Source organism: Piliocolobus tephrosceles, chromosome 7 (assembly GCF_002776525.5).
Source record: "Piliocolobus tephrosceles isolate RC106 chromosome 7, ASM277652v3, whole genome shotgun sequence".
Lineage (NCBI taxonomy): Eukaryota > Metazoa > Chordata > Mammalia > Primates > Cercopithecidae > Piliocolobus > Piliocolobus tephrosceles.
This window is the reverse complement of record NC_045440.1, coordinates 112786716-112803193: the sequence shown is the minus strand read 5'-3', so window position 1 is coordinate 112803193 and position 16478 is coordinate 112786716. Positions and strand designations below refer to the sequence as shown.

At 35.8% G+C, this 16478-nt stretch overlaps 1 protein-coding gene across 1 annotated transcript in view; it reads right to left on the bottom strand.

Moving 5' to 3' along the window:
* Positions 1-16478, bottom strand: part of PKHD1L1 (PKHD1 like 1) — a 157171-nt gene that overhangs the window by 120279 nt on the left and 20414 nt on the right. The window contains exons 7-14 of the mRNA XM_023223228.1: positions 16386-16439; positions 15788-15861; positions 14470-14512; positions 10539-10609; positions 8915-9025; positions 6513-6602; positions 4709-4977; positions 3461-3552 (exon numbers count right to left, since the gene is read on the bottom strand). Coding sequence (XP_023078996.1) covers positions 3461-3552; positions 4709-4977; positions 6513-6602; positions 8915-9025; positions 10539-10609; positions 14470-14512; positions 15788-15861; positions 16386-16439 — 804 coding nt within the window. The remainder of the gene's footprint in view (positions 1-3460; positions 3553-4708; positions 4978-6512; positions 6603-8914; positions 9026-10538; positions 10610-14469; positions 14513-15787; positions 15862-16385; positions 16440-16478) is intronic.

The window sequence follows — 16478 nt, the reverse complement described above, 5'->3', positions numbered from 1 at the left end:
GACCTCCAACTAGCTGGATGGGATTTTCACTTTATATTTTGAATTCCTGATTCTTGATGTCTCCTGCCCCTCATCCTACTGAGTACCAAAGGTGATGCCTTCACTGAGCAGCTGTTACAGGAGAGTGCAAAACTACTGCTTCTCCTCTAAATCTCCAACAATGTCACCATTGCTCACATTTTTGGAGAGGACAGCTGGGAGCTTCCCTAAACTGTCTCATATCACTCAACATACATTCTTATATAGGGAGAATCAGTATCCACAGTTCATGGAAGAGTCTGAATGAGGGAAATTTATCATGTTTCATATGTGTAGAATGATGGGGTGCTGGATCATCATCCGTGGAACTGATATTTGGGGATTATATCAGGCTCTTGACTTCCATAAGAACCTGCTCATCAGTTCTGCTGACTTGAGATGATCAACACTAACTAAAGAGCAGAATTCAAAGAAGAACCATTAAAATTTTGCATCCTTACTCATGGCTCAAAACTATTAATTAGGTGCTTTCTTTGTACTAGACAATAAACTAAGCACTTTGCAGACATTATTATATTTAATCGTCACAAAAGTTTCATAAAATAAATATTATTCCTTTCTCCATATGAATAACAAACGCTAATGGAATTTTAAGGATTCAAAAATTTTTTAAACTAGTAACTGAGGGAGAATTCCAAACAGAATAAGGTGACCAAAAAGATATGCACTAGAGGAAACTATATTTGTGGTATTTGAGTAGAATGATTTAGCAATATGAGCTACCTTTGGAAAGGCTTGAAAAACCACTTTACAATAAACCAGCTAGAGTGGCCTCAATTTCAGATTGTAAGCACAGTATGTAAATTCCAAGCTGGTTTTGCAGGAGCACAGACACCAGGCAGCAGATGTGTGGGGAAAAGAGAGGTCAGCCTGTTACTATGTCTATATAGAAAGAAGTAGATTTAAGAGACTCCATTTGGTTCTGTATTTGAGATGCTGTTAATCTATGACCCTACCCCCAACCTTGTCCTTGCAAGAGACATGTGCTGTGGTGACTTAAGGTTTAAAGGATTTTGGGCTGTACAGAATGTGCTTTGTTAAACAAGTGCCTAAAGGCTGCTTGTGGTTAAAGGTCATCACCATTCTCTTAAATCTCAAGTAAGAGAAAAACATTTGTCTCCTGCCCTTCCCTGAACAATGGAACATCTCCGTGTAAAACCCATTGTGTGCTTTGTTTACTGAGCAAAGAGAAAACCGCCTTTAGGAATAAGGTGGGATTTGCTGGAGCAACACAGCTAAAAGGTTTATGGAGATGTTTGCACATGCATCTCAAGGCACAGCATTTTCCTTGAACTTATTCAGGTCACAAAGATCTTTATCTATATGTCTTACTGCTGATTTACTCCCTTATCTTTTAGATGGTAAAGATAATTATCAATAAATACTAAGGGAACTCAGAGACCGGGGCCAGCGTGGGTCCTCTGTAAGCTGAGCGCCGGTCCCCTGGACCCCGCTTTTCTTTCTCTATACTTCGTCTCTGTGTCTTATTTCTTTTCTCAAGTCTCTCGTTCCACCTAACGAGAAACACCCACAGGTGTGGAGGGGCAGGCCACCCCTTCAAGATGTATTAGGAGTTGCTTTCACTCAAACTCCGTGCTCCTGCCAAGCTGGTAGACTGAACTCATTTTCCAAGAACAAGCCAGAGTCTGAAAATGTACTGACACTTAATTGCAGTAGGGATTAATCAGGCACTCCATTTATCCTGACCTGGCCCAGTAGTTTTCATGGTTATAGAAGAAAATGTTTAATATATAAAGAAGTGAAAGTAGAAGAAGGAGGAAAAAAGGAATAAAAGTTTTTCCCCATGTCAGTATTACCAAGACCTCAGCGAGAACATTCAGTGTGAGAACATTAATTTGCTCCCAGGTTCCGTTGATCCCAACCCTCCCTGTCCAGTTCCATAAGATCCTCATGATGCTGCCTCTGAGCATAACTTCATCAATATCTGAAAGGGTGATGAGGTAAATTTATAAAGAAAAAAGCATTCCTCCCATCAAGAAGGGAAGTCTATTTCTGCATCCTTGAGTCTAGGCTTGGTCACTTGCTTTGGGCAATGGGATATTAGCAAATGTGACACAGACAGAGTATTGCAGAGTGTGTGTGCATTAGGACTCCCCTCTTTACTGCTGAGATCACATCCACAATGTGACAAACTTGGGCTTGTCTCCTGGATGATGAGAGACCACGAGCAATGGGATGCCCCAGATATCTAAGACTCAACCACGCCTGCTGAGGCTCCAGACATATGAGCGAGGCATTCTAGGTTACCAATCCCCAACTAAACTAGTCAGGACTAAAAGAACAGCTCAGCCAACTACAAAATTGTGAAAAATAATACACACTTGTTGTCTGAAGTTGCTACAGTCTGAAGTGCTTTGTTATACAGTAAAGTCTAACAGATCCAAATGATGAATATGATCTCAATGCATCTTTTGACGTCCACCTTCTCCATTTTGAATGTATCATGTCTTTTATCTTCCTGTTTCCTAGGAATTCTGAATGGCTTTTTGAATGGAATTATCTGGTATTTGGATGATAATCCCACTCATTGGCTCCTTGGACTTGACCTTTCAACACTAAGCGATATGCTCTGTCAGTTCTGGCAGTGTATTTTAATATTCTCAAATTTCCAGTACCTGGCTCAGGGCCTGGAATAAACCAGTTAATAACAAATACACATTAACAGTGGCAACAGTCTATGTGGCTTAGTGATTTTTCCCTAGCAATACTGAAGAGCTCAGCTGCAGAAACAGAGAAATTAGATGGGTGGATTGATTGAGAGGTCCAAGTAAAGAACTAAGAACAGGATCAAGTAATTTCACAAAAGTATAAGTTTGCAACAGGGTTATTCTAGACTTCAAATTTCCCTGGTTAGCTGAATGCCAGTATTCTTGAAAATAAAGAAATACATTTGAATAAAATTATAGCGAATGACCAATAATAAATTAAGCCAATAAACTAATATCCACTTCCACCAATAAAAATAAATTGAAAATATTTAAAAATACAGGCCGGGTGCAGTGGCTCACGCCTGTAATGCCAGCACTTTGGGAGGCCAAGGTGGGCAGATCACAAGGTCAGGAGATCGAGACCATCCTGGCTAACACGGTGAAACCCCGTCTCTACTAAAAGTACAAAAAATTAGCCGGGCGCGGTGGCGGCCGCCTGTGGTCCCAGCTACTCAGGAGGCTGAGGCAGGAGAATGGCATGAACCCGGGAGGCGGAGCTTGCAGTGAGCTGAGATCAGGCCACTGCACTCCATCCTGGGCGACAGAGGGAGACTCCAGCTCAAATATATATATATACACACACACACACACACACACACACACACACACACACATACATATATCTATTTAAAAATATAAACGTAAAGTTTGTAAATATCACACAGTAATTTAACGACAAGAAAAAACCTTACTCTTTTCCTTTCTGCAGATGAATATCCTCTGATCTTTGTGTTGGACTGGAAAAATAACTGTTGGCATTAGCAGAATGATATGCAATCCTCACCTAATCCCAGAGAGATGGAGAATTTATTAATAGACCTTTTCAACGTTTACTTATTTATTTATTTATCATTTATTATTTCAGTCTTAGAAATTTCATAAGTAGAAAAATATAAAACTACTTTATATTTTTCTTTTAAGATCTGTTATCTACTATGCTATACTTTTTTTAAATTATCAAAGCTCACTTCATTCTTTCTACCCTTCAGTAACATCAACAGTACTGTACCGAGTATGCTACACAGATCATAGCTTTTCCATAACTAGAACTGCAGTGGAAACTAAGAAGATACATACCGGGAGAAAGGCAGTTATTGACAAATAAAATATTCTTTTGCTCTGTGGAGAAGTTTGAGAGATTTAATCCAAATTAGATTGCCAAAGATAGCTAAATGGTTCTGCACACTAGAGTGAGAGGACTTTGGGCTTCCCATTATGAATGATTATACTATCTTTGGAGTACACATGCTTGGAGTACAAACTATGATAAAAATTAGAATTCATAAATTACAGGTAGCAATTTAAACTTACACAACCAGTTTGGGAAGCAATCTTGCCACATAAGTCGAGTCATAAAATGTTAAATTGATTTGATCTGTTAGTTTCATATTTGTGAAATTGTCCTAACAAAATAATCCCAAATACAGAAAAGTTTAATGAACATAGATGTTCAATAGAGTAGTATTATTTGTGGTCATAAAACACCAGAAGTAAATAAAAACTTATCAGTAGGGAGATGGTTATCTAAGCTTGGTAAATCCATGTAATAACACTACTTAGTCATTAAAAATAGTGATTAAATAAATTGTTTAATAAAATTAGTATTTAATACTAGTATGTGAAAAACTATATATGAAATTGAATGTATAATTCTGTTTATGAAAAAAATAAAATAGAGAAATGACTTTTATCTCATGACCAAGTAAATGTAGAATAATGAAATATTTTCAGGTATGGGAAATTTTCTTGTAGGCTATAGGTTTTCTATTATCTTATATCTTGTATCATATCCAGGATAGTAGCCAAGAGCCAAACCACATGACATCATTTCTCATACATTTTTAATATATTCATTTGTTTTGATTTAAAGTAAGTAAGATACATATAAACATCATCATAGTGTTTTTATAGTACCAAATAGTATTCTGAGGTTTCCCTACCTTATCTTCTGGAAGTCCAGTCTGGCTAAAATAAATAGCATAACGGTCATCACCTTTGATGTAGAATCTATAAATATCGGAATCTGGAGCCACCAAAAATCCACTAAAGCGTGCAACAAATGTGTCTTGTTCTATAGGCCAAATATAGGAAGCTGAATCTACCCAACTGGCACCCATGTACCCGGGGGTTTTTTCATCGTATTCCAGTATCTCTTCCAGATGTATTGGACGACTATTATTCCATACCTCAAGCTTCAGGCCTCTCCCTCCTAAGTGTAGTGAAATAAAATAAGTCTTTCATCAGGATCATGATGTAATGTCTCAGTGGCTTTCTATTTGGGTGTGAGTTATAGACTCTGTATATCAATTCATATTTTTAGCATGTGTGCAAACAAGACAATTACATATTCCCCTACACGTACCTGTAGCCAGGGGGCAGTCTGCAATTTGTTCACTGTTTGATTCACTTATTTGAGCCTCAGTTTCCACATGTGTAAAATGGGAGTAATAATAATATTTGCATAGCTGCTATAGGGATTATGTATAATACATACGTAAAACATCTGGCATTTAAAAAGTGCTTTATGTAAGATAATATATGGTAATTTTTACTTATGATATAGCTGATGTTGCAAAACTTCAAGATTCATGCCATTTTAATACAAAACCTTTGCCTTGACGATTCTAACAAAAGTAAATTAATGGCTTACAAAGCCATTAATCAAAGAAGAGAAAGTGTTGGCTTTCAGGTTTCTCTCAATATTTGTTTTATTTATTTATTTATTTTTTAAAATTACTTCTACTCTAGGATTTCTTCTTCTTCTTGGACAGAATCAAAAACAGGATACTCTCAATAAACTGTACCTATACTTGCCAGAATAAACCCTGTGATTAAATTTTTTCCTAAACAGAAAGGAGCCATCTCTCTTTTTCTTTTCCTTCAACTGCAACAACAATTAGGCTTATTTCTTTCTTTAACAGCCGTAAGCTAGTCTGTATATGGGAAATAATGGCTACTCTTCTTCAGCTGAATTTGGTTGAAGACAAGCTTGAGCACTTCAAACTTTTACAGCAGCAGTGTTTAGTAATGTATACAATTTTCTTTAAAGTCATCAATTATAAATTATCAAAATTATTTTCTTAAACTGCTCATTTTTTCCTAATATTCAAACCAAAGAAATTTAAGAGGTTGGTAAACCATTTAATTGGCTTCAAATGTGAAACAATGACACGATTATAAACAACTTTCACTGTGCGAGCAAGATATGAGATACACACCACACGCAGACACGTGTACAGCATTTCAATGTTATTAGTGTAGATAGGAAAGCAATTTCACTGGGTCACAAGGTGAAAGTCTGAAAAGAATTTAGAGTAACATTTCTCTCATCTCCTGTTTTCACTCCCACATTTTTCTAGACAAGTGAATATTTAACTTCCCCTATTTATCTTTTTTAATCAGAAAAAAGCATTTAAAAAATTTCTATGTAGACTGTACCAAGTTTTAGTTATCATAGTTTAATTAGAAATAAAAGCATAATTAAGCTCTGTCAGTAGAGATGTGCTGTTTTCAGTAGGGTGTCTTGATAATTTAGGCTGGGTTTTTCTCCATAGGTGCAGCTTTGTGAAAGTTATTTTAATAGAAATATTTTCTAATCCAGAAAATGTAAATTTTAAAACTTGGAGGAAATTTCTTACAATTCTTACTACAAATTCTGAGCTCTAAAAGTTTAAATAATATTTTTACTAATATATTATTTTTATGTAAATATAGAAATGGCCATTTTCCCTGATGGTAACTTACCTGGATATACAGCTTTGAAAATATGAGGTTTGGGGGGTGTTTTGCAACATATACTACTTTCCGTGACATTCAAAGCACCACAAGGTTCACCTATAGAGAAGCAAGATACAAAACCGTTACTACTGAAACTTCAGAATGCAATCACATCAGTGTATCTTTAAGCACTTTTGCAATTAAAACAAAGTTGCATAAACAAGAGGCAAATTGGGGCTCTTTATTTCTTTTACATATTCTCTATTAAAGCTTTTCATGCAATAATTGTCATACTTCCACAAAGCAACATTTTTTCTGGTATAACATCACAAGCCTGAGATACAAAATTTCATAATTTCTGAGATAAAAAATTTGACAATACTATGTCTTTGCACAAGGTATCACTTCCGAATCCAAAGTAAAAACTTATATTTTATTCCTTGGAGATAAGCTGCTGAATAAACCCGTGTCATTCAGAATTTGTAAAGGTAGATGACCCCAGACCTCTTGAGTAGGAGAAATGCTGGTTTAGTCCAAGTTCTTCAAATGAAAAAAAAGGGGGGTAGTAACTGTTAAATGGCATTTTCACAGATAAACTGAAACCAAAACAGGAAAAAAGCTTAAAAGATAGCTATTATAACTTTTATATCAGCACAATTAGACTTGCGAGAAGAGTCTATGTTTTAAACCTCCATGTGTTCCTCACAATGCCTCACATATGGTCAGCCTCAGAAAGTATTCACTGAAATGGCAGTTGCAGCCCATGAAATGTGAGGACAACAGAAATGGAGAGAGATATTTTTGCCAAGTTTTGTTTGATAGCCTGGAAATTTTAAATTTTGACACTACTTTTCACCATTTTATTTGTTTGTGTGTTTTTTGAGGCAGGGTCTTGCTCTGTCACCCAAGTTGGAGTGCAGTTTCATGATCATAGCTCACTGTAGCCTCCACCTCCTGGGCTCAAGCAGTCCTCCCATCTTAGCCTCTCAAGTAGCTGTAACTACAGGCATGCACCACTATGCCAGTCTTTTTTTTTTTTTTTTTTTTTTTTTTCCGTAAAGACAGGCTACCCTGCATTGCCTAGTCAGGTATCAAACTCCTGGGCTCAAGTAATCTTCCTGCCTCAGCCTGCCAAACTGCTGGTATTACAGGCATGAGCCACTGCACCCAGCCCCTTTCATTATTTTGAATGTTTTATGGATGCAAGAAATTTGAACCAGAAAACAGTAAATAGGAACAGTATATTAAACCAATCACCCATTTTATTGGAAGCAAAGGAAAGACACATAAACATCACATTTTCAATAGATTATTGAGGATTCAAAATCTGGAATCTGGTTGCCATATTAATGGTAATGAAAGATGGTAGAAAACTAATATGTTCTCTTTTCATATCAACAGCATCATAGTCATATGCAAAATAAACATAAGACAGATTATGAAACATATTATATAAATTAAAAGTGCATTATGGCCTGAGTTTTAATGTTTAAAACATAAAATCTGGTCAGATTAATACATATATGAATTTTAAATATTTATGGCCCAGGTTTTAGTATGTATGCCAATGACCAGCAAGGATTCATGCAGACACGAAAGAAGACTGTATAAATATTATGTGAGGTTGCTTAATATCCATTTCTCTTTTTTCTGAAATCACATTTTGGCTGGCTTGCAGGCAGATTCCATAAAAGGTAGAAAGTACTTGAGCAAGAGGACTATAGAAATGCATATGCCTTGTTCCATGGGCAGGCATCCTGTCCCCTGACTAGCAATAAAAGTGATGTCATTACGGCTGAATGGGAAGATTCCCAAGATCACATTCACTCCTTTTGAGCTGCATAGCTGCCTACCTCTGAACAGATCTGGACAGGGCACATAAAAGTGAAGCATAATCACAAAACCAAGTCCTACATGCATTTGTAAATAGACAACTCATTGAAATTACTGCTCTTTTCAAGGCCAATATCATCAGTGATTACTGATGTCCAGATGAGGCACAGCATATGAGAAGAATATGAGGCGAACAACCCAAAATATTACTTTAAATTTCCTCACAATTAGCTAACTCGCTAAGAAATAACAACCATTCAAAAAGGGCATTTAAGAGCTTCTAAATTAAGGGTAGATGTGTCCTTAAGCTGTGGTGAGGAATTCATGGATGGCAGCTGCAATGCTGCTACACAAAGCCTGTTGGTGCCAACCCTAAAGCTCAGGTCCTATTCACATGAGGTTTCAGGGAGTGACCCTTGCTGGAAAATTGCAATGGAAAGAGTATCAAACCCCAGAACCAAATGACTGTGTGAAAATACTCAGCTTCCAAATGAAGGCATGAGTTGAGAAAAGACTATTATTAGTCTTACGAATTATTAAAGAACAGGCAGAATTGGTGGTAATAAGGTAATATATCAAAAAAACATGAGAAATACCTCCAACTAGAACTCTGATGGGGAAATCTGTCTGATCGAAGAACTGTCCACTTATTGTCAGTGTGGTGCCACCTCGAATGCTTCCTTGTGAAGGGAAAATCATAGTGACCTCTGGGGTAAAAGCACATTAAATAAAATACCATAAATATTACACATAAATGCAAATGCCTGATTTTTTAAAACTTCCAAATTACCTAGCCATAACACCTTTGTTACCAACTGCATAAATTAGATGTTACATTGCTTTCTCTGATGCAGTCCTGCAAAAATGACAATAAACATGGCATTGACAGAGACTTACATTCCATAAGGACCAGGCTTTGGTGGTGACTGGTATTAAAGCAACATTGGTAATGCGAGCGTTAAAGAAGTAAGGAAAACCTGAGCTGAGCAGGAAGGCAGGTAGAACCACTCTTCTTCCATACGCTCTTGAAGAATGAACCTTTCCTATGTTCATGGACCAACTTCTTATAATTTTCTCTTATAGTAATACATTTACCTATGATTGAACTTCTTGTGGCTTTGTATATATAAGTTGTAGGTATATTGTAAAATGGCCCAGTACATGACATATGGCAGATTCCTACTAAAATTTATCCTTATTAACTCTATCAAATACCTATGTATTCTTACATATGAATTTCACACTAAATAAGCTTCTAGAAAAGCCAAGATACATCACATTTGATTGATTCCAAGACTCACCTTTTTTTAACATCTTTGAAGTCTAAATGTATCTTTCTATCACTCCTGACCTGGAGTGAAGTACAATTCTTTCAGGATGATTTGTGTTTGTTCTGATACTCTCCAAGGGATACTAGCAACCTGAGACCTCTTTAAATTAAATAATGATCTTCTTGAGGATTCTTTTGGACCACACTGAGAGCATAAATCTGAGACAGTTTCAGCGGTCTCCAAGTTAACAAAGTCAGACTTTAGATTTTTTGACTTTACAACGGTGAAAAATAATGAATTTGGTAGAAACCATATAGTACTTAGAATTTTGCATTTTGATCTTTTCCCAGGCTAGTGATATGCAGTAAATACTCTCTCCTGATGCTGAGCAGCACAACCAGCAGCAGCCCCCAGTCAGTCACACAATGATGAGGGTAAACAACCTGTAACTTCAGAGCACTGTGTTGTCAGACGATGTAGCCAATGTGAGTGTTCTGAGTACGTTTAAGGAAAGCTAAGCTAAGCTAAGCTAATACACGTTCAGCATATTAAATGCATTTTCAATTTAACAATATTTTCAACTTATGATGGGGTTATCCCATTGTAAATTGAGAGGCGTCTATACTGGGTTTTGGTTAAGATTGACAGTGGAGATTTTTTTCCCTCCCTTTACCAATAGCCAAAGTTGAAACATGCAAATTTCCCTGCCGTCTGTGTTAGTGTAATGAGTTTATTTTTCAATCAATCTTACACTAAGAATATTGTCTGCTGTGGGGGAGGTCCTGCTTAATGTTGGAGCTTCCTGTTAGACTCCCCATCTTAGGCATTTTTCGTTTCCTGGCAGTACATAAAATAATATAATACACCTTACATTCATTGCCTTTGGTTTGGTTAAATCAATTATACACTGTCTTCCCCCCTACAACAGAGTGAAAGAAAAGTCACATACCTGCATATGTTTGAAACATTGAAATTTTATTGAGAGAAGAAACAAAATATGCCATTTTCTGTGGAAAACTCCTGTTAAAAAAAGGTTAAATTTTCTGCTTTAAATGATCTTTAATTTAGGAATTTTTTTTTTTAACTTCAGTGATAGTAATTATGTGATAATCTGCAAAAGAGCAGGATGAAACTTTTGCAAGAAGATAAAAATTTTCTTTATTTTGATTTGGTTGTTGGTGACATACACATATACATTTGGTACTGAATTGCAATCTATATCTCAATAAAGTTGATTTCTTTTACTTTCTTTTTTTTTTTTTTTTTTTGATGGAGTCTCACTCTGTTGCCAGCATGGAGTGCAGTGGTGCAATCCTGGCTCATTGCAACCTCTGCCTCCCGGGTTCAAGGGATTCTCCTGCCTCAGCCTCCCAAGTAGCTGGGACTACATGTGCATGCCACCATGCCCAGTTAATTTTGTTATATTTTTAGTAGAGTTGGGGTTTCACTATGTTGGCCAGGATGGTCTCTATCCCTTGACCCCATGATCTGTCCTCCTTGGCCTCCCAAAGTGCTGGGATTACAGGTGTGAGCCCCTGCGCCTGGCTGTAGAGTTTATTTTAAGAAATTATATTGACATAAAAAAGCATACGCGAGGATTACCCTTTATAAAGGCTGGGATCTTCTGCTGACCACGCCAGTCTGTCTTCTTTTAGAATCTCTTTTTTGTTCTAAGAGGAGGGATCATGCTAAGACTTTTCAATTGATTATGCCGTTTGATCTTTACATTAACCACATGAGGTAGGTGAATTTCAGAGAATTAACTTAAGATCACACTGTAAGTAAGTGGCAGACACAGAACTGGACCCAGGCAGTTTGAGTCCAGAGCTGTGGCTCCTCCTAACCTATGTATTACACAGTACTCCTCCTCCACCCACTAATCTGTGTGACACTGCAAGTGGATGACAGCAAATTAGCAATAACTGACCAGGTTAAAACTGTCCTTAATAAACACAGTGCCCATTATTCATAGATATGCACTTATACTTCTATAAACCTAAAGAATTAAGAAGGAAAATAATTCTGGAAATTAAATGCTGTTACTTTAATTACGTTCAAGGCATTCTCCATTAGGAAAGTTAAGAAATTCAAATATTAAGACTCATGTCTCATTCATCATAGTTATACTGAATTAGAATCTAAAAGAATAATGTAAATGTTGTCATTGAGACCAACAATTAGCGGTCCTATAAATCTAACCCAGGCATTACTATGTTCATTTGCAAGACTACAGAGTCTCTGGAAATATTTTATGCTAGATTAGTTACTTAAGAAATTCATGCTAGATTTCACATTTTTATGTCAGAAGCCTTTTGGCTGATTTCCCAAAGATCTGAAACCTTGCCAGCTCCAACGATATTGTGTCCGGTCAGATCCTGCATCTCAAAAATTAACTCTGCTTCTTAAGTTAGTGGGGAAATTGCCTCCTGAAATAAAATTTGAATGTAATTTATTTTGGATGACACTGAGGTTGTTTCCACTAATTCATTGATAATGACTAGGCAGGCATTTCTCAATTAAGGCAACGTCGTCTGAACCTTATCAGTTTGGAACAGCTGTTGTTTGAACTTGGGGTAATAGAGAAGAGAAGGTTGGCTATTAAAAGAAATACAGAATAGATGCCACAGAAAGGCCTTTAATTGGTTTATTTGATATTCAACAATGCTCATGAAATTTGTGAAATATCAACTTTATAAGTTAATGAATGATTTAACATTCAAAAAATACCATGTAATCTTAAAATTAGGCTTTAAAATCATAAATGCCATATTTCTAACAGTTATCTTAAATTCATAAGAATATTTTATACAGAAACACAAATTTCCTCAATTCTAAGACATTTGTACAAAGGAACAGCCATTGGCTTTAAAATTGGGTAGGGGCTGGAATTATAAATTGAGTCCATAGAATCAACAATTTAATGCAGTATTTTCGCTTCTATTATATGTGAATTTGCTGGCATTTCTAAATTGAAAGTTTCTGGGCATGTTAATGCAGTATATTGATTTATGGGTTCTTATCAATCACATTCAACCTTGATCACTCGAATCCTCTATTTTTGGATAATTATTTCTCTGAGAGACATATGATGGATTTGGCAATTAATGCTTTTCATACAGACTCAGAACTAAGAATTCATTTTTCTTTCACCTTGGGAAGGTTGCTACTAAGAGCATTTTTAAAAATCATGTATAGTTTAAAAAATCATTTAAAACTCAATAATTATTGTTTCTAATATGGTTTTCTAATATGTTTAAGAAATCCTGTTGCCCTGGCTTATCAAGTCGTATGTAAGTAGGTCATACCTGAAGAGAATAATTGTTAAGTTATGTGACCCTAAGTCATGTGTCCCATGTAAATCACAAAGTTGTATTATAGCATTGTTTATATATCTTCCACTCTGATTTACTTTTAGTTTTGGTCTAGCCTATATTGGTCTATAATAAAGTGTCCAGTCAGGCATCATTTTGTTATAATGACACCTATTTCCTCTAGATGTTTACAAGCAGATGGTCTCTAAATACAATGCTAGTGCACTTGAGTTCACTAACCAATTGCAGTTCCATACATGAAGGGACAAAATCTCATCCTTCACTTGTAGTCTGTGAGTGCTGCCAGGAATAAAATCTACTTTGATTGTAATATTGCCATTTTTTCAGACCTCTGATCATTGTTCAGAGACAAAAAAGAAATTAACCGATCTTTCCTATTATTGATCTACTATAGCTATATCAGGATTGAGTGTTAATGCAATTTATTTGGATTTCTGTCAACTCACTTTCTCAATAGGAGACACTGTGACATTTTGGGCAGAACAATTGATTTGGGTTTGGCACATCATGATACTGCCCACTAAAGGCCATTAACATACCCAGTTACTGTGACAGCCAGCGGATTCTCCACACATTTGCAAATGCTCCCAAGGGTAGAGAAATCCTGCTATGGTATGGAATCCTGGATCAGGATCGTAAGTAGTGATGAAATGTGGTACTGATTGCTGAATCACTCCATCAGTCATAGCAAAGCACTGGAATAAAATGCTCAGGTCCTAGAGTTAGATGGCATGAGTTTGCACACTAATGCTGCTTCCTACTAGCTGAATATCCCTAGGCAAATTATTTAATGTTTCTAAGTCTCATTTTCCCAGTGGGTAACATAGGGTGGATGATAACACTTAATTTATCCTTGGGAGCTTCTTTAGGAGGATTAAACTCGATAATGTATGTAAAGTGCTTAACACCATGCCTGCTGCTAAATGCTCACTATTATTATCTATAATACGGGGTTTCAACATGCATTGAGATTTGCATACTCTGATATTTCTATAAAAGTATGATGATCTTTCTTACTGAAATTAGAATGTAGAACATCTGGAAATGAGTTCTAGTCTTATTAAAAGTCATAAATATGAGTTATTAATATTGCTGTTAAGATGCACAATTGAAAGATATAACTACCATCTTACACAACTCCCTATGTCGATAACTTAAAAGAAAATCTTTATCAGGTAATATTAACCATGAGGCTTTGTTTATTCTCCCATTAGTTTAAATTTGAATTTAATTGCTTTAGTTATTTAAAAAGTTACAATTAAATCAGAAAAGCTTTAGGACATAAAATAATACTTTTCCGTAACACAAGTGAAGATTTTTATGTTATTTTAGTTAATGCTAGATTTCCCTACAACAGAAAGGTTATGTATGAAGCCTAAATTATGAGGGAAAAGAAGTCACAGACTCTTTAACTATTAATTTGGGGAAATAAAGTAGTTAAGTTTTTATTTTTAAACCTCTGCATCTATGGCACAAAGTAAATGTACATTTTATCTTATTTGCCCAGTTGAATAAATTATAAAAATTATTATGTACAAAATTGCCTACCTTCCATAATCGTTATCTAAGATGAAGCTGACATTGTGATGACCTGGAATTAATGAAAATACACAATCAAATTCCCAATCACAGAAGAACAATAACTCTATATTACAAAGCTGATTTAAAAGCAGAGAAAAAGTACAAAATCAAAATTGTACTTATCCAATTTTCTATTTATCATCAAAGAAATAAAAATTGAACTGTCTTGAAGCAGCCACTATATAAAAATGTACATAATAAGGTGTCTTGAAGTTATAACTAGAAACACCTAGCAAAATATGATCATGAATGAAGAATAATAAAAGAACAGATATGTAACCATATTGCCCTGAAATTTCTTTTATTTATTTAACAGCTATTTAATTGTTCAGACACTGTACTAGAGGCTGAGAGAGCAGATGTAGGGTGAGCACACAGCTTGTCCTTCTTCTAACAGAACATAATGTCTAGTGGAGGGAACAGTTAGCCAAGAGCAATGACACAGAGAACTAAAAATTGTGATAAGGCTATTAAAAAAAAAGTAGAATGAGTTTTGAGAATGTAAGACAGGTGATGACCTAGGCCTTTTTGAGAACATGACATTTTATCTGAAATGTTTAGGATAGGAAGATTGCAAAGGGCCTGAGACAGAAGGGAGGGAAGCCCATTCAAGATTTAAAAGAAGGCCAGTTGCGTTGGCTCACCCCTGTAACCCCAGCACTTTGGGAGGCTGAGGTGGGAGGATCACCTGAAATCAGGAGTTGGAGACCAGCCTGGCCAACATGGCGAAACCCCATCTCTACTAAGAATACAAAAGTTAGCCAGGCGTGGTGTTGCGTGCCTGTAATCCCTGCCACTAGGGAGGTTGAGGCACAGTAATTGCTTGAAGACGGGAGGCGGAGGTTGCAGTGAGCTGAGATTGCAGCACTGTACCCCAGACTGGGCAACAGAGCGAAACTCTGTAACACACACACACACACACACACACACACACACACACACACACGTCTACGTGTCTGGAGGACGTAGGTCAAGAAGAAAAGAACAGAGCAAAATTAAGGCAACAGGCAAAACAGCCAAATTAGACATGGAATGCTGAATGGAGAAAGAAGAAAAAAAGAAACCTGAAGAAGTTTACCTTATATATAAACCATAAGAAAATACTAATTCATACATGCTGGCATGAAAGTGAAAAGAAGCCAAGGAAAAGAGAAAATACTTAAAAAATAAATAAAAAAAAAAACTGATCCAAAAGGCAGAGAGGAGGGAGGTCTAGGAGAATACAAAACAGGGAAATAGAATAAGGCATCTGTAAGCATTAGGAAGAAAGATGACCAACACTTGCCAATGAAAGTTCCAGTTGTCTTACAAACCATGGAACCCATATCTCCATTTGGATGATCCAGTTTTAGACCATACCTAATAAAAAAAGTTAATGTCAAAGTTTATATTGACACTAAAATTTTAGAATATTGTATTTCTCTTAAAAACAACTCATTAATTTCGGAATATGAATCAGGAGAGAAATTGTTGCAACAACCAAAATTTCTGTCAAATAAAACTATTTCCCAGACTTCATTGGAGATGTTTGAATAAAATTTTATATAACAAAAAATATTTTATAATTTTGGCTATGCCCTTTAATATTCCTTTAAAAGAGTTTGAGATACTGCCAAATGAAATAATTCCTTGATAAAGATATTGCTCAAAACATCTTTTCTCATAAAAATCTAAATAGTTCATATTATACTATCTTGGAGACTGAATAGGATATAAGGTAGCACCTAACTGTAAAAATGATTGCTAATTTGTTGTGGAATATTATAATTTATACTATATTATAAAGCATTTAGCTACGCAGTATTGGTAGCTATTACTATTTAAATTTAGTTTGCTTATATCTGCTATTTGTTTTTATAAAGAAAATAATTTGAATTACTTACAAAGTATCAGATTGTGGTATGAGAAGTTCACAGGGCATTCCTCCAATGTAAACTCTGTACAAATATTTTTATTAGAAAGGATCAAGTTATGTT